Source organism: Dendropsophus ebraccatus, chromosome 6, assembly GCF_027789765.1.
Source record: "Dendropsophus ebraccatus isolate aDenEbr1 chromosome 6, aDenEbr1.pat, whole genome shotgun sequence".
Lineage (NCBI taxonomy): Eukaryota > Metazoa > Chordata > Amphibia > Anura > Hylidae > Dendropsophus > Dendropsophus ebraccatus.
Window position 1 is genome coordinate 97,950,508 of NC_091459.1, and position 27,946 is coordinate 97,978,453.

The 27,946-nt window shown below is 46.5% G+C and overlaps 1 protein-coding gene across 3 annotated transcripts in view; it reads right to left on the bottom strand.

Moving 5' to 3' along the window:
• The window catches only part of U2SURP (U2 snRNP associated SURP domain containing), a 50,702-nt gene extending 36,945 nt beyond the window's left edge, over positions 1-13,757 (bottom strand). Inside the window, exons 1-2 of one of the 3 annotated variants that reach the window (XM_069975402.1) lie at positions 13,546-13,757; positions 1,317-1,418 (exon numbers count right to left, since the gene is read on the bottom strand). In XM_069975402.1, the coding sequence (XP_069831503.1) occupies positions 1,317-1,418; positions 13,546-13,590 (147 nt within the window). In that variant the 5' untranslated portion in view covers positions 13,591-13,757. The remainder of the gene's footprint in view (positions 1-1,316; positions 1,419-13,545) is intronic. The other 2 variants (XM_069975400.1, XM_069975401.1) reach the window with 2 other exon arrangements.
• Positions 13,758-27,946: the final 14,189 nt, after the last annotated feature.

Here is a 27,946-nt window from a genome sequence, read left to right on the forward strand (position 1 = left end):
GTGGTGCTGATACCGAGAGGCCACGCCCACTTAATACAACCTGCAGTTGATAAAAGGACACTTTACTTGAACAAACACCATGACGTATCATATGAAATAAGGTATGAAAAACGCAAAATTTACACCACCTGTGTAGAGATGTCAGAATGCACAAAGGGGGTGACAGTGTCACTTTAAGCACTGCCACTGTGCCTGAGAGCTGGAGGAGACAACAGCCTCCTGTGGCCGGAGGCAGAATTCTGCCTGCAGGCACAAGAGTGACTGGCAGGGCAGAGAGCCAATGGCTGCATGCTCTGTCAGTCCACTGTATTTACCTGTAAGGGCCCATTAGGAACCCCTATGGTTATTTACACAGATGCAGGAACGAAATTGGGCTGGCCTCAGTATCCTCCTACTTAAACCTTTATGTACTGCAGCGTGTAAGTGACAAAAAAAGGTTTAAATGGGTAGTGCGGCGGTAAAGAATTATTCACAGAATAACACACATTACAAAGTTATACAACTTTGTAATGTGTGTTATGTCTGTGAATGGCCCCCTTCCCCGTGTCCCACCACCCCCACCCCTGCACCCGGAAGTGTGGTGCGCTATGCATACCTGGCACGTGCCGACTCGTCTCCGATCTTCAGTCAGTGAAGTCATCTTCGGACGGCCAGGCCGAATACCTCCGACCGTTCTGAGTGCCGGCCCCCCTCTGCCACGTCATCAGCTGCTCAGCCGTAATTGGCTGAGCCAAACTGTGCTCAGCCAATCGCGGCTGAGCAGCCGATGACGCGGCAGAGGGCAGCCGGCAATCAGGACGGGCGGAGGGATTCGGCCCGGCCGTCCGAAGATGACTTCAATGACTGAAGATCGGAGAAGAGTCGGCACGTGACAGGTATGTATAGCGCACCACACTTCTGGGTACATGGGTGGGGGTGGTGGGACACGGGGAAGGGGGCCATTCACAGACATAACATACATTACAAAGTTGTAGAACTTTGTAACGTGTGTTATTCTTTGAATAATTCTTTACCGCCGCACTAGCCCTTTAAGAGCAGAAGACAAGGAGATTTCTACTTTGTCACAGATTTGATCAGTCTCACTGCTGAGGCCCCACCGATTAGAAGAACAAGCTGGGAGAAGTATGCAGCAGCACATTTTACTCCCTGGTTCATAGGTATCTTCATCCAGTGTTTCCGGCTGGTTCTCCTAACTGGTGGGTACCTCAGCAGTGAGCAGCATGTCAATATTATTATTGTTATTATTTACTATGAAGTGTTACACCATTCCCTTGCAGAAAATACAATACCCCCAAGACCTGTTAGAGGTGTCTTACCTTCTTTTTCAGCTCCTCTTGCTCTTTCTTGCTTAGTGTTCTCTTTGCAGCACTCATTTTCCCAATGCTAAATGCTTTAAGCTTACTCTCCAAAAGAGGTTGCTGCAAGTACAAAAATAGAACTTTGTCAACACATTAAGATGCAAACATTTATACTCCACACAATCACATCCATTGCAGACAATGTGCCATAAAATAAAAAAAAAGCAGAAGGTTTTACAGATCCAATTTAAGACAATGGGTCCATGGGGAGGACTGCAACAGCATGGAATCCCACCCCTTATTCTTGTCTATCACCCAAATAGCACCTGCCTACAAAAGGGATCCATTAGGTAACTAATATTTAGCAATTTTTCGTAAATAGGCCTTGCCTCGATAAATGGCCACAGATTACATTTAATGCCATCAACCTCTATCACAGTTTATAGGAGTTACAGCCCCCTCCCAACCCATCTCCTATTCATATACTTCCATCTCTCTGCTCCAAATAAGAGTACAGTACCCTATGGAACTTTCTGCATTTAACCTCCCTGTGTTGCAGAAGGTCAGGTATGAATCTGTGTGACAAAGCATTGGATAGTAAGATGGAAGAATGGATGGATGAAAATACAAACAGGGCTGTGGAGTTGGTAAGCCACAGCTCCGACTTAAACGCCGACTCCTGAATTTTATCAGGACCGACTCAGACTCCTTTATAATGGCCAGTCAGATACCAGGGGAGTTATTTATCACACTGGCTCAGCAGCTTCTCCCTAATGTCCTACATGATCCTGGGGCGACTTCTGAAGGAATAAGGAAAGATATAAAGCAGATTCTCCTGTGTGTGCAGTGGATGCAGCCAGTCTCCAGCCCCCATGTCCTGAACTACTCACAACTAGACTAGATGGAGCAGGTGGTCTTTTCCTGCTGACAAACTACTATGTTTCTAACTAAATATTCTCCAAACTTAAAGAAACACTGCTAACAATGCCAGATACCTGTAATATAGAGGTCAGTCATAGTGATATAGAGGGGGGTCACACATAGTGATATAGAGAGGTCACTGTGGGTGTGGGGGCACGCCATAGCGCGCACACACACACAGCCTGCTGCAGCCATGGCGTACACATACACAACTGCAGCCATAGAACACTGAAAACAGAGGTTACTGCTATACTACTTATGTCTTCTACTCCTCTATATTACACAGGATATCACTGCTGCTCATATACAGTCATCCAGCATCCAGGAAGAGAAAAGCACAGATCTCTCCCCCGACCCCCCCCCCCCCCCCCCCGCACACACACACACACACACACACACACACACACACACACACAATGGACTCTTCCAGCTCAGAAACAAACTGCCAAATAGTGACCGACAACTTTTCCATGACCACCATTATGTAATAGGGCCAGTGTCCTAGTAGAATGTTGCTCCTAATATATATTAATGACCAAAACTTCTAAAATTCATATCAAAACTCAATTTTAAATTGTTCTAAGATTTTTTTTTTAAAAGCTGGAGTCGGAGTTGTAACTAGTTTTGGCTGGAGTTTGAGTCAGAAAAAATGTACCGACTCAATCTCCAGTCAAAACTAATTACAACTCCGACTCCACAGCCCTGAGTACAAGTTGCATGAAAATGGATGGATGAAAGTTGCGTGGCAATTGTTTTAACTGACTAAACAATGCCATCTGACATGCTAAGAATACATTCCTACACAGTCACTACTGTGCTGAATAAACAAGCAAAAGTGATTCCAATAGCTAACATGGTGGTCACATAATGCAATAAATGTGTATGGTCAGAAAATGGCATTAAAATCAGGTTTAGAGTATAAGCTTTAACTGTGGCACACTTGTCAGCTGCTCTGCACAGCCTGGGCCATGTTAAGCGAAATCATTTCAAACATTCCTTTCAGGTTGCAAAAAGATTCTGCCTCCAGTGTAAGTGGGGTTTAGCGTCCCACTAAAATGGAACTAACTTATACAAACTGCGCATCCACAACAGAAATACATGTGCTAACCTTGTAGAGGGTCCTCAGTACTTATTAACATATTCTAAGGAAAGTTTCACATGTAACTGTTCCACAGCAGATTTCAAGCTGCGAGTTTGCAGCGAAATCCGCTGCGGATCCTGGTAGTGTGAAGTTGAATGGGTCACATACCCGTAGCAGAATTTTCATTCCGCTGCCAGTATGTGATCCGCCCCCTTTAACCCTCCGCACCCCCCGGGCCAGAGCATACATCACTTGCTCGGTGCCACATTTGTGTGTGAGGCTCCTGGCTCCCCATCAGCCAATCAGTGCACGGCAGCACTAATTGGCTGATGGGGAGCAAGGGGAGCCAGGAGCCTCACATACAGCTGCGGTGCAGAGCAGGTAATGTATGCTCCGGGCCAAGGACTGCGGAGGGTTAAAGGGGGCAGATCACATACTGGCAGCTGAATGAAAATTCTGCTGCGGGTATGTGACCCATTTAACACTACCAGGATCCGCAGCGGATTTCACTGCAAACTTGCAGCGTGAAATCCACTGCGGAACCGTTACATGTGAAACTACCCGGAGGATTTATGGAGAGATCTTGGGGTATGTACAGACCTGTATATGAACTTGCATACAAGTTGTAGCTTAGAAAACTATTCAAATTCTTGCTGCTTATGGAAAGTGCAAATCCAGCAATACTTCCTTTATAGAGATGAGCGAATAGTGAAATATTTGATTCGATTCGAATAGCTCCCGATATTCGACTATTTGATCGAATATCAAATCCCATAAGTCTATGGGAGAAAAATCATTGGGACTTGGAAATTAAGATTCGACCCCTAGAAGGTCACCAAGTGCCCAATGAAACCTGAGAAAATGATGCCAACACCTCTGGAATGCATATGGGACAGCAGGGGAAGCATGCCTGGGTACATGAACGTAAAGTAGAAGTGTACCTTTTGGTCTAGCGGTACTTGCCTACGTATTAGGTGGTGCGTAATATTAGCGTATGTTTGTTTCTTGTTTATTCAGTACACTTGTGAAATACAATTGTTTGCAGAGTTATATGTTGCACAGCCAGTGATATGAATTGGACACATGAATATACTGCATATATATATCCACTTTCAGTATTACGCCACTATCACAGATTATCAACTATAGACTCTAAACACAATATAACCGCTTTGTATAATGTGCAAAACAAGAGTCCGTGGAGTCTCGGTTGCGAGTCTTAAAACACGGGATAGCCAGATATCTCTAGCCTGTTGCCACGGGGTGCCTCCATGATGGGGAGAGCACCACCCCACCCTGATAGATATCCCCTTAAGTCCCACTCAGTTGCGAGTATTGGAACATAAATAGGGAAACAACAGGGTGGCCCCTTTTTGTCAACATTATCTCAAGGTGCGAGTATTGAGATCATGACAAGGGCTTGAAATCTTCAGAATGGCTGGTCAGCTGACAGGCCACACTCAGCCAATCACAGGCCGCGGCGGTCCCGGCCTGTGATTGGCTGAGCGCGCCGTCAGCTGACCGGCCATTCTAAAGATAGAGCGCGCGGGGACCCGGGGAAGAAGACAGCGCAGAGAAGAAGCCTGGACAGGTAATGTATGTTGCTGCTTGTCAAATCGTCGGTCGTCTGCCGCGCACCGCTATTCAACCGTAGCGATGCGCGGTGGGGAAACGATGATTTTAGGTCTGGCCCTAAATGAACGGTCAGCCGATGACACGATCATCGGCTGATCGTTCTCTCATTTCACCAAACGATAATCGGCCGAATCAGGCCAAATGGGGCCGATCCGGCCGATTATCGTTACTGTGTAATAGGGCCCTGCCTACTCCTAGTGCCTGTCCCCACCCCCTGCATGTTTATTGGTTGAAAAAAAGCGCCAGGGGATGTGGGAGGGAGACTCAAATTTTTACTGCGTTTTAGCACGAATATTTGACCGCGGTCGAATAACTCGAATAGCGTACTACTCGAATAGTATTCGCTCATTTCTATTCCTTTACAGTCAAACCTGGGGAACAAGTCCAGCACACGTATTCATTGTGTCTCCTACTGGCTAACGTCAGCTAGGCTGTCTCATACATCCTAAGATGCTAAGAGCCAATAAACCTAGAAATAGGCCGCTGGTAATTAAAGGGGAACTCCGGTTAAGATTTATCCTTGGTCAATCTTCACCCTAAGCTTGTTTGTGAGGGGAAGATACTACAAGACAGGGTTCAGTACCTGGCAGTTGGATCTAATGTGCAAAGCATGCTGGGAGATGTAGTTTCCGAGGTGGGTGCCATGATTTAATACTGGGATAATTTGTAAAAGCTTCAATCTGGGGCTAGGAGCAGCGTAGACAAGAAGAAAAGGTGTCAAACAATTAAGAGTGTACCTATACGTTTTTTGTGCATTTTTTTAATGGGATCACTAGCGTTCCCCTTTAACCCCTTCAAGACAGAGCCCATTGATGCCAGGATGCACAGGTCAAATTAATGCAATGTTCCTATCCGCCTTCTAAGAGCCATACCGCTTTTATTTTTCCACCTACAGGGCTAGTAGGGGTGTCATTTTCTGCGTCATTAAATATATTGGTGTAACAGAAAAATTTTGCCTTTTATTATTTTTTTCCTCATGTATAATTTAAAAATAAACAATCTTGTAGTTTTTATTTTTTTCGTTTGCGCCATTCACCGCGCAGGAACAATAATGTGATATTTTAATAGATCGGACAATTCCGCACGCTACGATATACAATGTTTAATTTTTTTAATATATTTATATTATTTTTTTTTACTATGGGCAAAGGGGTACTTTAAATTTTTATTGGAAGGGGGATTTATAAAGGTTTTTTAATACTTAAAAAAATTACACTTTTTTTCAACTGTAAAACATGCAATCATTAGGTTGCATATACTGATCTATGCTATGCCATAGCATAGATCAGTGTTATCCGCGATCCATGCATAGAGCCTGCCTGAGAGCAGACTCTATACATAGATCGCCCATCTGACAGGACGGAGGTAAGTGGATTACCCCCACCTGTCGGAACAAGCGATCGGGACCTTCGCAGCATGGCTGCCTATGACTGAGTACCTTAAATGCAGAGATCACACTGTTTAAGGAGTTAATGACAGGCAGCTGCGAGATCGCAGATGCCTCTCATTACCCTCAGCTCCCCGGGCACTGATGTGTGCGGGACCGCTCTCAATGCAGTGGTCCCGCACACAGTCAGCCCCTGAAGTCAGGAACATAGATATACATTCCTATACACGGGGTATGTGTAATATGAACGTATAGCTACGCATTACTGACGTGAAGGGGTTAAGGAGCACTCTGGTCAGAATTACTCTTTCATGTGTTTACAGTCTATTAACCTCTTCCCAAAACATGATGTACCTGTATATCGTGTACCAGGTGGGGAAATGTGTGCAGGGGGCTGATAAGCCCAACCCACTCAATACAGCCCTAGGGAGCTCCTGGAAAATATAGATACCACCTATAGGGGTTATAACATGCTGATGAAAATATAAAATTAAAATAAATTAAGAGAAACTATGGATTGCCTTCACACTTAAAAGGTTAAAAACATGTTAGTTAACCACAGAGTGAATGGCATAAAAATAGTCCTCACCCAAAGCAGAATCCATTTTTTTTTTAAAACACAAAATTCTTGCAGATATTTGGAATGACTAAAGCTATGCCCCCCCCCCCCTCTTCACCCCAACGTTGCATGTGCCTAACAATGGGATTTCTATTTGTTTAAAGTATGATTTGTGCTAGAAGTGAGGAAATATAATTACTACGGTCTTGGGTTCACTTCCCACTCAAATACTAAACATACAACATAATGCGCACATTGTGAACAAAGATCTGCAGGAGATTGGTATACATGGTACTCAAGCAGCACGTCTTAAGTCTTTCAATGTCTTTGTACTTTGTAGCTAAGTGGTAAAAAGCAAAGGCGCTTCTCTAAAGAAAAACAGAAACACCTCGAGCGGAATTACATTTCTTTCCTGATGTGCATCTGTAAAAAATTAACCATTTGTACAATCTATATCTATAGTCCAATAAGCTGAAAAAGTCCAGCAGTTAACTTAGAAACCATAAATATATTCTTTATTGGCCACACAGCTTCCATGTAATGTGTAATCGGAAATTTTATTCTGTAAAAGCTGTTTCATTGCAGTAGTGTTGTGGGGCAGCGGCAGTTTCACTGAAAAACAGAGTTCAGTGACAGTACCACAGTATGTGAACACAGCCTGAGGCCCAGATTTATCAATCTGTGTATATTTATATTAAAAAGTAAATAAATAATAAAAAAAAAAAAAAAAGCAGTTTGATTTGCCCACAGCGCAGCCTTCATTTTACCAGAGCCTAAACATTTAGCAGCGGATATTAAAAGGGTTGTCCGGCGATAAAAAATTATTCACAGAATAACACACATTACAAAGTTATACAACTTTGTAATGTATGTTATGTCTGTGAATGGCCCCCTTCCCCGTGTTTCCCCCCACCCACGCTAGACCCGGAAGTGTGGTGCATTATACTCACCGCATCTCGTGTTGTCCACGGTCTCCGATCGTCAGCAGTGACGTTGGCCTCCCGAAGAAGACGTCACTGCTGAGGATCGGAGACCGTGGTCGGCACGTGACAGGTAATGTATAGCGCACCACACTTCCGGGTACACGGGTGGGGGTGGTGGGACACGGGGAAGGGGGCCATTCACAGACATAACATACATTACAAAGTTGTATAACTTTGTAATGTGTGTTATTCTGTGAATAATTTTTTATCGCCGGACAACCCCTTTAAACCTGATGTGCATAGATTAGGAAAAGGATATATGCTGTCCAAAAGCAAATATAAAAAAAATCATACCTCTGTTAGTGGTTTTACAACTCAGCTCCATTCACTTCAATTCTATAAGAAATTCTATAAGAAAGCAGCCATGTATCTGCCATGTATGAATACTCAGAAAAAGGCTTTCCTTTGATGCCATATTCTAAGGAGCCGAGCTGTTATACCAGACTAATGGTGTTTACACAGATTATCTGACATTATTGAAGCCAAAGCCAGAAATGGATTCAAAAAGAGTAAAAATCTCAGTCTTTCCTTTATTACCTGTTTATAGTCTTTACCTGGCTTTAGTTTCAATAATCTGTCTGTGAAAACACACCCTAAGGGTATGTTCACACTGAGTAAAATAGGCGTAATTCCCTGGTGGAACTCTCCACTGCAGAATTACGCCTGCCTCAGTGTGTCATATCATCTCAATGGGAGAGTGCGCGCTCCTCCGCAGCCTGCGGAGGAGCGGAAACCCTCTCATTCACTCACAGAGAGACACCGAGCACGGTGGGATTCTGTGAAGGAGAGGTCCGCCATGGAATTCCACCTTATTTGCTCAGTGTGAACATACCCTTAAGGGTATGCTCACACTGAGTAATTCAAGCGGAATTCCGCCTGTCTCAGTGTGTCATAGCATCTCTATGGGAGAGCATACACTCCTCGCTGCGGCAGCTCTCCGCTCAGAGAAGTGACATGTCACTCCTCTGAGCGGAGAGCGGCGGCAGCGGAGGAGCGCATGCCCTCCCATAAATGGGCTGTGACACACTAAGACAGGCGGAATTCCAGGGCGGAAAGTTCCGCCATGGAATTTCGCCTGATTTGCTCAGTGTGAACATACCCTAAGTCAGGCATACATGGACAGTGCTATTAGTGGCGAGAAAAACCAAGGTGCACCAGCAGGTACTGTGGGTTCTCTTTTTTGATTTGTGGAGTTGCAGAGGTCAGACCCCTTCTGATCACACATCAATAGACTATCCACGTTGATCTCTAGCACAGTAATAGTGGGTGATGAGTGTTTACATACCCTGCTTGATAGAAGCTGCTCTGGAAAAAGAATATGTTCAATACCATTTATAACCACTGCTGATAAAAATACGCATGTGGCCTTTAAAGGGGTACTCCAGCAGGGGGGTGGGGCACTTTTTTGCTGTGACCAGCGGCAGGTCCCGCTTCACAGCGCTCCGGCCCCGGCCGCTTCCTGGTGTCTGACGCGGGTCCGAGACGATACGTCTCAGGTACGATCAGCCAGTCAGTGACAGAGGCGGGATCTGAGCGGACTTGAATCGGATTCCACCTCCTTCACTGACTGGCTGAGCGGACCTGAGATGTCACGTCTCGGGCCCGCGTCAGACACCAGGAAGCGGCCGGGAACCGGGTACCGGAATGCGGGACCCGCTGCTGGAACCAGGGAGGTGAGTGGACGTCTTTTCCCTGAGCCACCTCCTAGCCGATCCCAGCAAAAAAGTGCGCCTTTCCCCCCGCTGGGGTACCCCTTTAATAAAGAAATTCCAAAATGTTTACAAATGTTTTGCCCCTTTGCAGATGGTCTGCAAGTCTCTAATACCTGGTGGGCAATACTCTTGTACAAGAGAAAGTAACAAGGTCTACCATAAAAGCCATACTTTAGCACCAGTGTTTACTATGTACAATCTTCACTGTACAGCCTGTACCTGACATGGCATTAGTCTTGTATGTAACAGAAAGGAAAAGGTAAAATGTCATCAGCATTAGTAGTGCTAGGCAGATGGGACTTTGAGTGATCACATTTCAGTAAAATGTTAATAAGCGGTTACAATTACTGCAGAATCCGACTGACGTCAGCTCCATTCACATGAAGGTTTCTGCAGATGCCGCAGGTACAGGTCAGCAACCCATCAAAAAGGTTTGTCAGTGTATACTGCAAAGCGTTCCCAGCAGGCCTATTGATTTTATTGAGCCAAATGTAGTCTATAGAAGGAATGCTTTTAGATAAAGGCTGACACGATTATGGTGTGTAATCGATCTATTGGTCCCTCGAACGTGGTCTAAAGATAGAGCGTCCATCACATGGCACGTTACATAACATTCACAACTGCAGCCCAATAAAAACAAAAAAGTCCCAGGGTTACGATGAGTCTGTAAGCAGAAACGGCTCCATGGAGGACAGAAATAGCCCAGCGATCAGAGGGCGGCGGACTGCTCACCCCATCAGACACCAAAGGCCACTGCGCTGGGCTACTGATGAAAGACACTATAGTCAAAGGGACTTATACGCCGAAACAATGTAGAAGTGTAGCCGACACACAACACTCAGTGGTTAGGCCTGTTTTACTTGTATCCATGCTTCTGTGCTGTACATACTGATGAGCACTCTTCTACATGAAACATAGATAGAACAATAATAGGATATAGATACATATTAGCGACATATTACAGTACACAAGATACTTGGGAAATATGGACGTAAACGCACAAGTCTGAGAGTAGCCTCGGGCTGTGTTCACATCTTTTGTCAATTCTGTTTTCCTGTTTCTGTCACAATAATATATAAGGGAAAGAAAAGAAAAAAAAAAAAAAAAGAAGAAGTGGGAAGTCAGATTTGTCACACAACACCACACACCAATGGTTCCTGATAGACCCCACTGACTGATAACGTCAATTGCGTTGGCAGGAAAAGCAGCGCTGCACTATTTTACTCTCTGATTTAAGTTATATAATTACTATCATCAGCTAATATCCAGAGTAACCATCATGTGCAGCATATACTGCAGCAAGACAGGCTGTGAGTCACTATATAAGGTCCTGGTAGGTTGTCACAGGTATCACAGAGACAACATATGGGTCCAACAGATGCTCAACTGGGTACAAATGTGGGGGAATTAGGGGGCCAGGGTGGTAGTCTGGAGTCGGAGTTTTGCTCTTCCAACCAATGTGTGATATTTCTTGACATGTTACATTGTCTTGCAGGAAGATTCCACCCACCCCAGGGCAGACAATCAGCATATGTGGATGTATGATCAGTAAGGATGGAGTCTTACTCGAATCGGCTGAGAGCACCTTCCACATGGATCTGTGGTCCAGAGAATCCGACACTCACCCCAGACCATAACACTGCCGCCGCCACCAGCTTGTGTTTTTCCAGCAATGGTTGCAGGGTGCTTGTTCTCTGATGTTTCTCACCCGACTAACATCCATCCGTTTGATGATGCAAAAAGTGTGACTCATCGGAGAAGGCGACTCTTTAGCTATCAGCAGAGCTCCGATCCTGATACTATTGTGAAAACTGAATCCTTTTCTGCTGCTGTGCTATCAGAGGTGCAGGGACCATCCATCAGCATCAGAGCCCTACATACAATAGGGATCACTGAACTGTTAGACCCATCTGGTAGCATCCTGGTTCTTTTTCGCCGTGAACTGCCACCCTTGGCTGAAGAGCCAATAATAATCACCTGATAAGTCTTTTTAGCCATGAAAGTAGTGAGGATAAAATATACCCACCAAATATACCACATGACTTTCTTCATAAGCCACGCACTGCCAACATCAAAAGTAGGAAGTGGCTATAATAATGTGACTGGTTGGCACAGTTTACTCTGCAGTTACCACTCCTGATGTTGGCTGGTAGAAACATAAAGGGTTATTCAGAGTTAAAACACATCACCTATCTGCAGCATGGAGCTAGATGCCAGATCACATGGGCTCTGTGCCCTGGGATCCTTCACCATCTTGAGAATGGGGACCTAAGAATGGAGCAGGTCATTCACACCGCTGCTGCTATATGTATTGTCTATGGAGCATGCCTGAGATTTTGATATCTACCCTTGGATACAAGCAGAAAGGAAACAGGGCAGCCTAGATGGACCTGGTGGACTTTATTCATCTATGTTTTATTTCTACAGTCTGGCACTATATAAAATACACTGTGACAGTGACCTGCCTTATATACAATCGCCTATGACAGTGACCTGCCTTATATACAATCGCCTATGACAGTGACCTGCCTTATATACAATCACCTATGACAGTGACCTGCCTTATATACAATCACCTATGACAGTGACCTGCCTTATATACAATCACCTATGACAGTGACCTGCCTTATATACAATCACCTATGACAGTGACCTGCCTTATATACAATCACCTATGACAGTGACCTGCCCTATATACAATCACCTATGACAGTGACCTGCCCTATATACAATCACCTATGACAGTGACCTGCCCTATATACAATCACCTATGACAGTGACCTGCCCTATATACAATCACCTATGACAGTGACCTGCCCTATATACAATCACCTATGACAGTGACCTGCACGACACAAAATACACCATGGCAGTGATCTGCACTATATACAGTCCCCCGTGGCAGTGACTTGCACTATGTACAGTACCCCATGGCAGTGCCCTGCACTATATATGCAATACCCCATGGCAGTGACCTGTACTATATACAGTACCCCGTGGCAGAGACCTGCATTATATATACAGTACCCCACACTCTATATATATATATATATATATATATATATATATATACACATACATACACACAAAGTACCCTGTGGCAGTGACCTGCACTATATATATATACACAGTACCCAGTGGCAGTGACCTGCACTATATATATATATATATATATATATATATATATATATATATATATATATATATATATACAGTATCCAGTGGCAGTGACCTGCACTATATATACATTACCCTGTGGCAGTGACCTTAGGCCTTATTCACACCAGTCTATTCCAGACCCATAACAGCAATGATATGAGGCACCCAGGATGATGGTACACAGGAGCCTTCCAGAAGAAACCGCCTGGCCTGTACACCGTAGCGACTGCCTGACCTGTATGCTGTGTATCCTCCTCGTCCCTTATGACAAGTTCCAATCAGAACGCAAACTGCTGCCCCCCGGCACCGGCACACACGCATGTACGGTCTCCATAGCCCCGGGCACTGGCACACACCGGGGCACCGTGCCCAGCAGCTAGCCTGCCCGGTGTATGTGCGGCCTCCATAGCCCGGGGCACCGTGCCCAGCAGCTAGCCTGCCCGGTGTATGTGCGGCCTCCATAGCCCGGGGCACCGTGCCCAGCAGCTAGCCTGCCCGGTGTATGTGCGGCCTCCATAGCCCGGGGCACCGTGCCCAGCAGCTAGCCTGCCCGGTGTATGTGCGGCCTCCATAGCCGCGGATGACCGAGCCCGTCCATCAAGCTGCCCTGTACGTGGTGCTCACCCGCAGCCGCTCAGCCTGCCCCGTGGTCGGACACTGCAGGCCGCACACACCGGAGGCCTCTGCTCCTACGCACAACACACGTCCTCACAGCGGCCTACACTACCGCCAGGGACCAGCCGGGCACATAACCGCGGGCACACCGAGCGACACCCCAGCCCCGCACTCCTCGCCGGCGGACGCCCTCACCTTAGAGCCCGCTCTCTGCGAGCCTCCAGACATCTTCTCCGCCATCTTGCGTCTCTACAGCCCCTACAGGCCGCACAATCGAGAGCGGAAAGAGGAGTGTGCAGGCGCGAGCCAGCCCTGACGCCGACACCTGAGCTATCGATACGGAAAAGGAGCGCGTCGTGTGGCGCTGTGGTGACGTCATCCTGCTGTGTGCAGCCATGGCGGCGCCGGTGTACAGGGTGGGGGTCACCTCATGTATGCTATACGGCTGCCCCCCTCAGTGTGCAGGACACAGTCATCTCTGACTGTAGATATACTGCAGCTTCTCGTGTCCAGCGGTGTACTTTGTAACAACCTATCACACGTCATGCGTGCATGGAAACAGCTTTGATCATTCAGAGTGTCTACAACCCCTGCTGACAGGGAGAAGAGCACGGCAGTAGGCTTCATTCCCCAGTAATGCAGGAGATGGGCTCCATTATAAATCTATGAGACTGGCTGACTGCCATAAGTGAAGCATCCTGCTGTGCTCTTCTCCCGGCTACATCAAGAGATCAGTGAGGTTGTCATCACTGAGACCCTGGCATGTATGTGTGAAAAGTGACAGTAACACTTTATGCCCTGTTCCCACAGTGGGTTCTGCCTATATTCTCAACCTTTCCTTTCATTCTGCCCTGTCCCTAAGCTCATGCATCTCCATCTATCTCCTCCCCAAAACATTTTTCAAATCTGCACTTTAAAAAAAAACTTTTGGCTGAAACACAAATCCATGTCCTCATCGTGTCCCACCTGGACCGCTGCGGCCTTCTGTACACAGTGTGGCCGATCACATTAAAGGGCGAAGAAAATATTTTTCTTTCAAATCAACTGATTTGAGAAAGTTATATAGATGTCTTCCTGTATGTATCAGCTGCTGTATGTCCTGCAGGAAAAGTTTTCTTTTCTATCTGACACAGTGCTCTCAGAAACTGTCCAGAACAGGAGAGGTTTTCTATGGGGATTTGCTCCAGCTCTGGACAGTTCCTGTCTTGGACAGAGGTGGCAGCAATGAGCAATGTGTCAATGTATCCTGCATGATATACAGCAGGTGATAAGTATGGGAAGACTTGAGATTTTTAAATAGAACTACCTTATGCTGCATTTACATGGAATGATTATCGTTTGAATTTGCACGATAACGATCGAATTCGAACGATAATCGTACGTGTAAATGCCGCGAACGATCAGACGAGCTAGAAATCGTTCATTTTGATCTTACAACATGTTCTTAAATCGTCGTTTGTCGTTCGCAAAAAAATCACAGATCGTTCCGTGTAAACAGTCGTTCACCTATTTTACTTATGTGCAAGATAGGCTTAAAGGAGAAGTGAAAATTTTTATTAAAGTATTGTATTTCCCCCCCAAAAGTTATACAAATTATCAATATACACTTATTACGGGAAATGCACATAAAGTGCGTTTTTCCCTGCACTTACTACTGCATCAAGGCTTCACTTCCTGGATAACATGGTGATGTCACTTCCTGGATAACATGGTGATGCCACTTCCTGGATAACATGGTGATGTCACGACCCGACTCCCAGAGCTGTGCGGGCTGTGGCTGCTGGAAAGGATGATGGCAGGGGGGACACTGAGGGACACAGGGCACTGGAGGGACACTGAGCATCCCTCTGCCATCATCCTCTCCAGCAGCCACAGCCCGCACAGCTCTGGGAGTCGGGTCGTGACATCACCATGTTATCCAGGAAGTGACATCACCATTTTATCCAGTAAGTGACATCACTTCACAAGTGAAGCCTTGATGCAGTAGTAAGTGCAGGGAAAAAGCACTTTATAAGCATTTCCCATAATAAGTGTATATTGGAGATTTGTCTAACTTTTGGGGGGCAATACAATACTTTAACAAAAATTTTCACCAGACTTCTCCTTTAAGCAATCGCAAAACGATTTTTCTGTATGATTTATCATTCCGTCTAAACGCTGTTCGTTATATAAAAAAAAAAAACGTTACTTCGAAATCGTTAATCGTACGGTCGGGCGAATTATCGCTCCGTGTAAACGCAGCATTACAAATCTATATACAGTGAGTCCAAGAAGTATTTGATCCCTTGCTGATTTTCTTTGTTTGCTAACTAATAAAGACACTATCCTTCAGCACTTTTAATGGTAGATGTATTCTAACATGGAGAGACAGAATATCAAGAAAAAAATCCAGAATATAATTTTAAAGAATATATTTTAATTAATTTGTATTTCAATGAGGAAAATAAGTATTTGATCCCTCTTGCCAAACACACTCAAAACTTAGTGGCAAAGCCTTTGTCTGCAAGCACAGCGGTGAGACGTTTGTTGTAGTTAACCACAAGTTTAGCGCACACACCAGGGGGAATTTTGGCCCACTCTTCTTTGCAGATTCTCTCTAAATCATGAAGGTTGGTGGGCTGTCGCTTGGCAACTGACCTTCAGCTCCCTCCATAGATTTTCGATCGGATTGAGGTCTGGCGACTGGCTGGGCCACTCCATGACCTTAATGTGATTTTTCTTGAGCCAATCCTTTGTTGCCTTTGCTGTATGTTTAGGGTCGTTATCATGTTGGAAGACCCAACCACGGCCCATTTTCAGAACCCTGGCAGAGGGGAGGAGGTTGTCCCTCAGGATTGTGCGGTACATGGCTCCATCCATCTTCCCAGTGATGCGGTGAAGTAGCCCTGTACCCTTGGCAGAGAAACACCCCCAAAACATTATGCTTCCACCTCCATGCTTGACGGTGGGCACAGTGTTCTTGGGATCATAGGCAGCATTTTTCTTCCTCCACACATGCCGGGTGGAGTTGAGGCCAAAAAGTTCAATTGCTCTCTTCAGCAGGGGTACCTTTCGGGCACTGCAGGATGTGAATCCATTGTTGCGCAAAGTGTTGCCAATTGTTTCCTTGCAAACTGCGGTCCCAGCTGCCTTCAGGTCATTTGCTAACTCCTGCCGAGTGGTTGCAGGACGATTTCTGACTGTTCTCAGCATCATTGCCACCCCACCAGGCGAAATCTTCTTTGGAGCACAGGGCCGAGGTCTGTTGATTGTCATGTTATACTCTTTAACTTTCTGATAATTGCACCAATAGTTGTTACTTTCACATCCAACACCTTACTAATCTTTTTGTAGCCCATTCCAGCTTTGTGAAGGTCAACAATTCTGACTCTGAGGTCCTGTGATAGCTCTTTGGTTTTACCCATGTTGGAGACTTGAAATCTGTGTGATCTGTCTGATTCTGTGGACAGTTGTTTTTCACACAAGTGATTAGTGAGAACAGGTGGCTTCAGGTCAGGTAACAAGTTGATCGGGAGTGTCTAACTGGTCTGTAAAAGCCAGAACTGCTAATGAATACTAAGGGATCAAATACTTATTTCACTCCATGAAATACAAATCAATTAATATATATTCCTTAGATTTATTTTCTGGATTTTCTTTTTAATATTCTGTCTCTCCATGTAAGAATACATCTACCATTAAAAGTATAGAATGATCATGTCTTTATTAGTGGGCAAACAAAGAAAATCAGCAAGGGATCAAATACTTCTTGGACTCACTGTAACTTTCTCAAACCATTTGATTTGAAAGAAAGAGCTTTTTGCTGAAGTACCCCTTTAAAATCCCATTGGGCATTGCATATATTCGTAAGTATAAGCAGGGGCGCCGCAATGATGAGGCGACCTGAGTCGTCTGCCTCAGGCGGCGCCACCAGCTATCTTCATGGGGGCGGCATTCAGGGCCGCTTTAACCAGAGGGCACATGGTGCACGTGCACCGGGCCCACTGGTTAAAGGGGCCCCCCCCCGAGCAGGCCGGCCGTTGCTATGTGCGACCAATGCGGTCGCACAGGGCTCCGGCCACCAGCCTGTCAGGGGGGAGCGCCATGGATGGGTAATCTACTTACCCCTCCATGGCGCCCCCTGCAGGGCCCCCCCGTCCGCCGCTGCCCCCGTCCGCTGCTGCTGCGGCGCTTCAGCGCTGCAGCAGCAGCGACACTGACAGAGAGAGAGCCATTGGCTCCCTCCCTGTCAGTCACTCTTGTGGCCGCACTTCCTGCGGTCACAAGAGGCCGCACTCTCCCTCTAGCGGCCGACGTCACTGGAGCGTCGGCGCGAGGGTAAGGGGAGTGCAGCCTCTTGTGACTGCAGGAAGTGCGGCCACAAGAGGGAAGAGAAGAGGAACGCGTGGACCCAGGTGAGTAACAGTGTTTGTTTTTTTCAATGTTATATGGGAGGGGGAGCTATATACTACGGGGGGGGGGGGGGTTTAGGGGGGGCACAGGGGGCTATATACTATGGGGGGGCACAGGGGGCTATATACTATGGGGGAGGACGGGGCTATATACTATGGGGGAGGACGGGGCTATATACTATAGGGGAGGACAGGGGGCTATATACTATGGGGGAGCACAGGGGGCTATATACTATGGGGGAGCACAGGGGGCTATATACACTATGGGGGAGCACAGGGGGCTATATACTATGGGGGAGCACAGGGGAGCTATATACTATGGGGGAGCACAGGGGGGCTATATACTATGGGGGAGCACAGGGGGCTATATACTATGGGGGAGCACAGGAGGCTATATACTATGGGGGAGCACAGGGGAGCTATATACTATGGGGAGCACAGGGAAGCTATATACTATGGGGGAGCACAAGGGGCTATATACTACTGGGGAGCACAGGGGTCTATATACTATGGGGGAGCACAGGGGAATATATACTATGGGGGAGCACAGGGGAGCTATATACTACTGGGGAGCACAGGGGAGCTATATACTATGGGGAGCACAGGGGAGCTATATACTACTGGGGAGCACAGGGGGCTATATACTACTGGGGAGCACAGGGGGCTATTTACTATGGGGGAGCACAGGGGGCTATATACTATGGGGGAGCACAGGGGAGCTATATACTGTGGGGGAGCACAGGGAGCTATATACTACTGGGGAGCACAGGGGGCTATATACTACTGGGGAGCACAGGGAGCTTTATACAATGGGGGAGCTTAGGGGGCTATATACTATGGGGGAGCACAGGGGAGCTATATACTATGGGGGAGCACAGGGGAGCTATATACTATGGGGGAGCACAGGGGGCTATATACTATGGGGGAGCACAGGGGAGCTATATACTATGGGGGAGCACAGGGGACCTATATACTATGGGAGAGCACAGGGGACTATATACTACTGGGGAGCACAGGGGTCTATATACTATGGGGAGCACAGGGAATCTATATACTATGGGGGAGCACAGGGGGCTATATACTATGGGGGAGCACAGGGGGGCTATATACTATGGGGGAGCACAGGGGGCTATATACTATGGGGGAGCACAGGGGGCTATATACTATGGGGGAGCACAGGGGAGCTATATACTATGGGGGAGCACAGGGGAGCTATATACTACTGGGGAGCACAGGGGAGCTATATACTACTGGGGAGCACAGGGGAGCTATATACTACTGGGGAGCACAGGGGGCTATATACTACTGGGGAGCACAGGGGGCTATATACTACTGGGGAGCACAGAGGGGCTATATACTATGGGGGAGCACAAGGGAATATATACTATGGGGGAGCACTGGGGAGCTATATACTATTGGGGAGCACAGGGGACTATATACTATTGGGGAGCACAGGGGAGGTATATACTATTGGTGAGCACAGGGAGCTATATCATATTGAGGAGCACAGGGGTCTATATACTATGGGGGAGAGCACAGGGGGGCTATATATTATGGAGAGCACAGGGGGGCTATATACTATTGGGGAGAGCACAGGGGGCTATATACTATTGGGGGGAGCACAGGGGGGCTATATACTATTGGGGGAGAGCACAGGGGGGCTATATACTATTGTGGGAGAGCATAGGGGTCTATATACTATTGGAGAGCACAGGGGGACTATATACTATTGGGGGAGAGCACAGGGGGGCTATATACTATTGTGGGAGAGCACAGGGGGGCTATATACTATTGTGGGAGAGCACAGGGGGGCTATATACTACTGGGGAGAGTGCACAGGGGGGCTATATACTAATAGGGGAGCGCACAGGAGGGCTGTATATAACTGGAGGAGCACATGAGGGTCTATATACTACAGGTCAGGGACACCTTAAAACTATGGAGGCACAGAGGGGTGTAACTATGTAGGAGTACAGAGGGGTGTAACTACTGTATAGGGGTACAAGGGACCTAACTACTGGATGTGTTGGAGCCTAAAATATTTGTCTGGCAGATTCTGGAGAGAAGATTCACAGCCAGGAGAAGACTTCAAGGTGGCCCAGGCTGGATGGAGAGAGAAAGAAAAGGTGACAGACTCTGATTGGAGAAAACACCCCCGGTGAGTCACTGGATGTAACTGCACTCTGTTATAGGATTGTAGTGTTAGGGGTCATGATGTGGCGGTATTATGTAATGGTATCATTGGTAATATCTTTCTGTTTTGTTTAGTGCAGTTTTTATGTAATATGTAATCACTGTATGGTGGAAATAGTGTTATAAGGTAACTACTGTATGTATTGGGGCTCTTGATACAGTGTGGGGGCAAATTCAGTACATTATACAATGTGCAGAAAGGTAAGGGGGGGGCCACTCTTGAGGGCTGTGCACTGGGCCCACCAATGTATTAAAACGGCTCTGGCGGCATTCAGTGGCAGATTATAATATGGGCGGTTCGGGCGGCCGCCCACATTATAATCCGCCACTGATTGTACCATGTACCGGAGTCCCCCCGCGCCCGGGCAGTATCTGTAATGAGATGCTGTGAACGGGGGAGACTGTATTCATAAGCGGCCCGCTGTACTAAATCAGCCGCGCCGTGCTGATACTACAGCGCGGCGCTTATGAATACAGTCCCCCCCGCTCACAGCATCTCATTACAGATACTGCCCGGGCGCGGGGGGGGCTCCAGTACATGCAGACGGATCACGGAACGTGGGAATGCAGCCTTAGTCCCCCGGGTGATGTGCGGCTGCCGGGGGTGTCCCGTCCTGTCCCCGGCAGCGCACGCATCAGAGAGCTCCCTGTGCGCCGGAAGTCACAGGCGCACGGGGAGCTCTGTGATGCGCGCGCTGCCGGGGACAGGACGGGACACCCCGGGCAGCCGCACATCAGCCGGGACCAGACCAGAGAGGCTCGACGGGGGAATGGAGGGTAGGTGAGTTGTGTGCTGTTTTTTGTTTTTGTTTTATCTGCTGTGCAGGGGGGGGGGGGGAGAGGGGGACCATCTATAAGGTAGGGTGGAAAGAGGGGGACGATCTATAAGGGAGGGGGGAAAGAGGGGGACGATCTATAAGGGGGGACCATCTATAAGGGGGGGGACCATCTATAAGGGAGGGGGAGAGGGAAGAGGGGGACTATCTATAGGGGGGGGAAGGGGACCATCTATAAGGGAGGGGGGAAAGAGGGGGACCATCTATAAGGTAGGGGGGGAAGGGGACCATCTATAAGGGAGGGGGGAAAGAGGGGGACCATCTATAAGGTAGGGGGGGAAGGGGACCATCTATAAGGGAGGGGGGAAAGAGGGGGACCATCTATAAGGGAGGGGGGAAAGAGGGGGACCATCTATAAGGGAGGGGGGAAAGAGGGGACCATCTATAAGGGAGGGGGGAAAGAGGGGGACCATCTATAAGGGGGGGGCCATCTATAAGGGAGGAAGAGAGGGAAGAGGGGGACCATCTATAGGGGGGGAAGGGGACCATCTATAAGGGAGGGGGGAAAGAGGGGGACCATCTATAAGGGGGGGAGAGGGAAGAGGGGGACCATCTATAAGGGGGGGGGGGGAGAGGGGGACCATCTATAAGGGGGGGGGAGAGGGGGACCATCTATAAGGGGGGGGGAGAGGGAAGAGGGGGACCAACTATAAGGGAGGGGGGAGAGGGGGACCATCTATAAGGGAGGGGGGAGAGGGGGACCATCTATAAGGGGGGGAGAGGGGGACCATCTATAAGGGAGAGGGGACCATCTATAAGGGGGGGAAGAGGGGGACCATCTATAAGGGGGGAAGAGGGGGACCATCTCCTAAAAGATCAGCACCCTCCTCTCCTGACATCCTCTGTGCTGCTGGGACTTCTCCTATAGGATTAGCACCCTCCTCTCCTGACATCCTCTGTGCTGCTGGGACCTCTCCTATAGGATTAGCACCCTCATCTCCTGACATCCTCTGTGCTGCTGGGACCTCTCCTATAGGATTAGCCCCCTCCTCTCCTGACATCCTCTGTGCTGCTGGGACCTCTCCTATAAAGTCAGCCCCCTCCTCTCCTGACATCCTCTGTGCAGCAAGGGACCAAACATTATGTTTATTGGGGACAGCAGTGGGGGGGGGGGGGCAGTAGTGGATTATAATGTGGGCGGATTGACCGGGGGGGGGGGGGGGGGGGCGTCATTCTATAGTTCGCCTCGGGCAGCAGAGAGGCTAGAATCACCCCTGAGTATAAGGTCACATTATGTCTATTCAGTGTATATGTTGGTAATCTGTCAAAAGAGGATGCGGACTAGAGATGAGCGAGACTCGACCATCCTTGAGTCGAATTGTTTGGCAATTGAATACTGGTGGCTGACAAAGTTGGATGCAGCCTTAGGGAGTCCTGGAAAACATGGATACAACGTCTGGCTTCTTCAGCCAATGGTATTAAAATGCAAGCGATCCGACTGAAGCATGCTTGAGTAATGCTCATCTCTAATGCTGACATATGTGCTGTGTTCCTCCCAAAATAGGACAGGACTAGGGCTTATTTTCGGAGAAACACTGTCTCACACCGCCTCCTTCTGCTGCTCCTGCCAGGAGGGGAGCCACACTCCCCCACGGGCAGTTAACCTCATAGGTGCCGCGGTCTGTGGGACCACAGCGTCTATGGGGAATCCGGAGGGAGATCATGTGCTGTAATGTATTATATATACACCTGCAAAAGTAAAAGTTCAAACACACACACAAATACATAAATAAATAAAATGAATGAGTTAATTAACCCCTTCCCTCCGCAGGACGCACCGGCACTTAATGCGGGGGGTGGGGAGGCTCAGAGAGGGGCCACGCTAGGGCCCCGCTCTGAGCTGCTGCAGTCCCGGCTGCTTACTGCAGCATGGGACCGCAGCTATTAGCGGGTGCCGCCGATCGGCCGGGCCCGCTAGTTAGGCCAGTTAGATGCAGCTGTCAAACATGACAGCTACCTCTAACAGTCCTGCGTGTCCCTGGTGTCTAGTGATCCGCTGTACTGAGTCGGCCGGGGCTCAGCGTCGAAATCACCCTCCTTTTCCCATTTTATAAATAAAAATAAATTAATGAATAAACAAACATATTTGACATTGCCGCGTGTGTAATCGCCCGAAATATTAAATTATCACATTCCTGATCTCGCATGGTAAACGTTTCGCAAAACGTTTCGCGTTTCGTGAAAAAATCCCAAAGTGCAATATTGCGCATTTTTGGTCGCATCAGATTCAGAAAAATTGCGCAATCAAGGTACCAACAGAAAGTACATGTCATGGTGCAAAAAATGACACCTCACACAGCCCCATAGACCAAAGGATAAAAGCGCTATAATCCTGGGAATGGAGCGGTTTTACGCTATGTTCACACTACGTAAGTTTCCGGCCGTAGCGCGTTCCGTGAATAAGCGGCCTGAGACTTACCTAGTTTGCGTACAATGTAAAGTATACGATGTACGGCTGCACAGTTCACACTACTTACGAACTTACGCCCGGATGGTACGTGGCGCCATAAAAAATGAACCAGACCATGACGAAAATGCCGTAACTTACGCCCGTAGCGTTACATGCGGTCCCGTACGTAGTGGTGATTTCTTCATTTTTGCTGCTTTTTGTGCCGATCCAAAAGGTTCTGTGGGGTGTCCGGGGCTAGGCGAAGATTTCCAAGTAAAAGACCGCTGTCAGATCGCTACGTAGGGCGCTCGGGAAGCGTAAGTAGACTACGGGCGTAAGTTCGCGGTCCATACGTAGCCGGCCGCAAGTAGCGCAAATCTCCAGCCAGAGTTTACCGCGTATATGTCCGGCCGCGGAAATATGCGTTTAGTTATTTTACATATCATTGTAATCGTAACAACTTGAGGAACATATATAACAAGTCAGTTTTACCATATGGCGCATGGCGTAAACACGAAACCACCCCAAATAAAAAAGAATGCGTTTTATTTTCAATTTCACTGTGCATATAATTTTTTTCTGGTTTCGCAATATATTTTATGCAAAAATTAAGTCTGCTATTGTAAAGTACAATTAGTTGCACAAAAAATAAGGGTTCATGTGGGTCCGTAGGTGAAAAAATGCTATGCTATGGCTATGGCTTTTTAAACCCGATGAGGAAAAAATGAAAACACAAAAACGAAAATATGCCCAGGAGGCAAGGGGTTAAATAAATAAATAAATATAAATAAATATACACATTCCTCATCCCCCCTTCATAAATGAACCCCCCACATATTTGGTATCGCCACGTCTGTAATGCCCCCTTCTATTAGCCCTTTACATTAATTATTAATACCGTAAAAAAATAGATAAAATGACATTTTTTTGTTAATCCTGCCCTAAAAAATATAGGAAAAAAGCGTCAATATATCAAAACGTCACATGTACCCAAAAGGTGTACCACTAAAAATGGCAGCTTCTGCCGCAAAAAAAAAGCCCTCACATAACTCCATTGACGAAAAAATAAAAATATTACTGTTCTTACAATATGCAAGACACAAAAAGTGTTAATAACATAAATGCGATGAACTACAACAAAAGCTTTATAATATGGATATCGCTGTAATCGTACCGACCTGATGAATAACAATAAGGCCTTATTCACATTAAAAATAATAATAATCTTATTACTAAAAAACTAACGAAACAGAAAATCAATGCCGAAAAAAAAAAGGACATGTCCTAGTGCAGACCAAGTGCGGACCCAGATTTTTTTACGGATCCTCTCATTGGAATCAATTGTTTACGGATTGCAACATGTTTGGCATCCGTATTTCCGTATTCCCGTAAAAAAAAATACGGATGACTCATAGGTCACAAGAGTCTGTCTTTAACCCCTTGCCTCCGCAGCCTGTTTTGTCCTTAATGACCAAGCTCATTTTTCGAAATCTGACCTGTCTCACTTTATGTGCTTATAGCTCAGTGATGCTTTAACATATGCTAGCGATTCTGAGATTGTTTTTTCGTCACATATGACACTTTATATTAGTGGCAAAATTTGGTCACTACTTTGTGTGTTTTTTGTGAAAAACATCAAAATATCATGAAAAATTAGTAAATATTGCATTTTATGAACTTCTACTGAAATTCTCTGCTTCTAAAAAAGGAAGTCCTAGCATATACATTAGTTAATAAATCACATTACCGATATGTCCTCTTTATTCTGGCATAATTTGGAACACATATTTTACTTTTTTAGGGTGTTATGAGGCTTAGAAATTTATTAGCAAATTATCACATTTTGTGAAAGTTTCCAAAACTGATTTTTTTAGGGACCAGTTCTTTTTTTAAATGGATTTAGAAGTCTGGTATCCTGAAAACCCCCATAAGTGACCCCATTTAGGAAAATAGACACCTTAAAGAATTAATCTAGGGGTATAATGAGCATTTTAACCCTACAGGGGCTGGAGGAAAGTATTCACAATTAGGCCGTAAAAAATCGAAAATGAAAATTTTCAAATAATACATACATTTAGATTAAAGTTTCTCATTTTCAAAAGGAACATGAGAAAAAAAGCATGCCAAAATCTGTAACGCAGGTTCTCCTGAATACAATGGTACCCCATATGTGGGGGTAAACCACTGTATGGGCACACAGCCGGACTCAGAAGGGAAGGAGCGCCAATTAGCTTTTTTAATGCAGATTTTGCTGAAGAAATTTCTGAGCGCCAGGTGTGTTTGCAGTGCCCCTGTAGTGTCCGCAGAATAGAATCACCCCAAAAGTCACCCCATTTTCTAAAGTACACCCCTCAAAGAATTCATCTTTTGGTAGGATGAGCATTTTGGCCCCACAGGTATTAGAGGAAAGTATTCAAAATTAGACAGTAAAAATGAAAAACACGAATTTTTCCAATAATATGTTCTTTTAGTTTGAAATTTCTCAATTTCACGAGGAACAAGAGAAAAAAAGTACCGCAAAATCTGTAAAGCAGGTTCTCCTAAATACAACAGTACCCCATATGTAGGCATAAACCACTGTATGGGCACACAGCCGAGCTCAGAAGGAAAGGAGCGCCAATTAGCTTTTTTAATGCAGATTTTGCTGAAGAAGTTTCTGAGCGCCAGGTGCATTTGCAGCGCCCCTGTAGTGTCCGCAGAAGACAACCCCCCCAAAAGTCACCCCATTTTGGAAAGTGCACCCCTCAAAGAATTCATCTTGGGGTGTGGTGACCATTTTGACCCCACAGGTATTAGAGGAAAGTATTTAAAATTAGACAGTAAAAATGAAAAACTCGAATTTTTCCAATAATATGTTCGTTTAGTTTGAAATTTCTCAATTTCACAAGAAACATGAGAGAATCCGCACCCCAAAATCTGTAAAGCAGGTTCTCCTGAGTACAACGGTACCCCATATGTGGGCATAAACCACTGTATGGGCACACAGCCGGGCTCAGAAGGAAGGGAGCGCCAATTAGCTTTTTCAGTTCAGATTTTGCTGAAGTAGTTTCTGAGCGCCAGGTGCGTTTGCTGTGCCCCTGTAGTGTCCGCAGAGTAGAACCCCCCCTAAAGTCACCCCATTTTGGAAAGTAAACCCCTCAAAGAATTCATCTTGGGGTGTGGTGACCATTTTGACCCCACAGGTATTAGAGGAAAGTATTCAAAATAAGACAGTAAAATTGAAAAACTCGAATTTTTCCAATATGTTCGTTTAGTTTGAAATTTCTCAATTTCACTAGGAACAGGAGAGAAGCTGCATACCAAAATCTGTAATGCAGGTTCTCCTGAGTAGAACGTTACCCTATATGTGGGCATAAACCACTGTATGGGCACCCAGCCGGGCTCAGAAGGGAAGGAGCGCAAATTAGCATTTTCCGTGCAGATTTTTCTGAAGAAGTTTCTGAGCACCAGGTGCGTTTGCAGAGCCCCTGTAGTGTCAGCAGAATAGATTCCCCCCAAAAGTCACCACATTTCGGAAAGTACACCCCTCAAAGAATTTGTCTTGGGGTAGGATGAGCATTTTGGCCCCACAGGTATTAGAGTAAAGTATTCAAAATTGGCCAGTAAAAATGAAAAACTTGAATTTTTCCAATAATATGTTGGTTTAGTTTGAAATTTCTAAATTTCACAAGGAACAGGAGAAAAAATGTACCCCAAAATCTGTAATGCAGGTTCTCCTGAGTACAACGGTACCCCATATGTGGGCATAAACCACTGTATGGGCACACAGCAGGGCTCAGAAGGGAAGAAGCGCCAATTTGCTGGAGCAAAACTGCAGCTAGTAATAGTTATTAGAATAGCGCAGTTACTAAAATACAATAAAAAAAATTAGATTACAGATAATGTGGGGTGGTTATGGACAGTCTGGGGTGGTTGCGGGTAATCTGGAGGTGGTTACGGACAGTCTGAGGTGGTTACGGCTAATCTGGGGTGGTTACGGGTATTCTGGGGTGGTTACGGGTAATCTGGGGTGGATACGGTCAACATGGGGTGGTCACGGCCAACCTGCTGTGGTTAAGGCAACCTGGGGTGGTTAGAGGCAACCTGGGGTGGTTAGAGGCAACCTGGGTTGGTTACGGGCAACGTGGGGTGGATACGGACAACCTGCTGTGGTTACAGACAATCTGGGGTGGTTACGGACAATCTGGAGGGGGTCACTGGCAACGTGCGGTGGTTGCGGGCAACGTGCGGTGGTTACGGGTAATCTGGGGGGGTTAGGGGTAATTTGGGAGTAAACTGCAATTATTACTATAATAAAAAGTGTGTTTTATTTTTGGTATGTTTGTCACTTTTTGTACTTTATACATTCATTTTCACTGTATTACTATGATTACTGTGATATTTTCTATCACAGTAATCATAGTTTAGTGACAGAGACCAAATTGGTCTCTGTCACTTTAAATTTTCAGAGTTTGGCTGGTTGTGGGGGGGGACGCTATCACTTTTTATCCCCTGTCACCAATCATTCATGGTGACAGGGGATAAAAAGTGCCTGGAGCACATGGTACAAGCGATCACTGCCCCATGCTCTCCGCTACCTCCGGTGGCGGAGAGCATGGGGCTTTCATTCATTTTTACTTTAGATCACTGTGAACAGACAGTCTGTTCACAGTGATGGCGGCGGCCATCTTGGATCTGATGGCTGCCGCGGGGAGGGGGGTTAGTGATCGGGGCACTAGGGGGGCTGATCTGGGGTCTGATTTTACTTATTTCATCTCCCCCCACCGTGGATTCACGGTGGGGGGAGA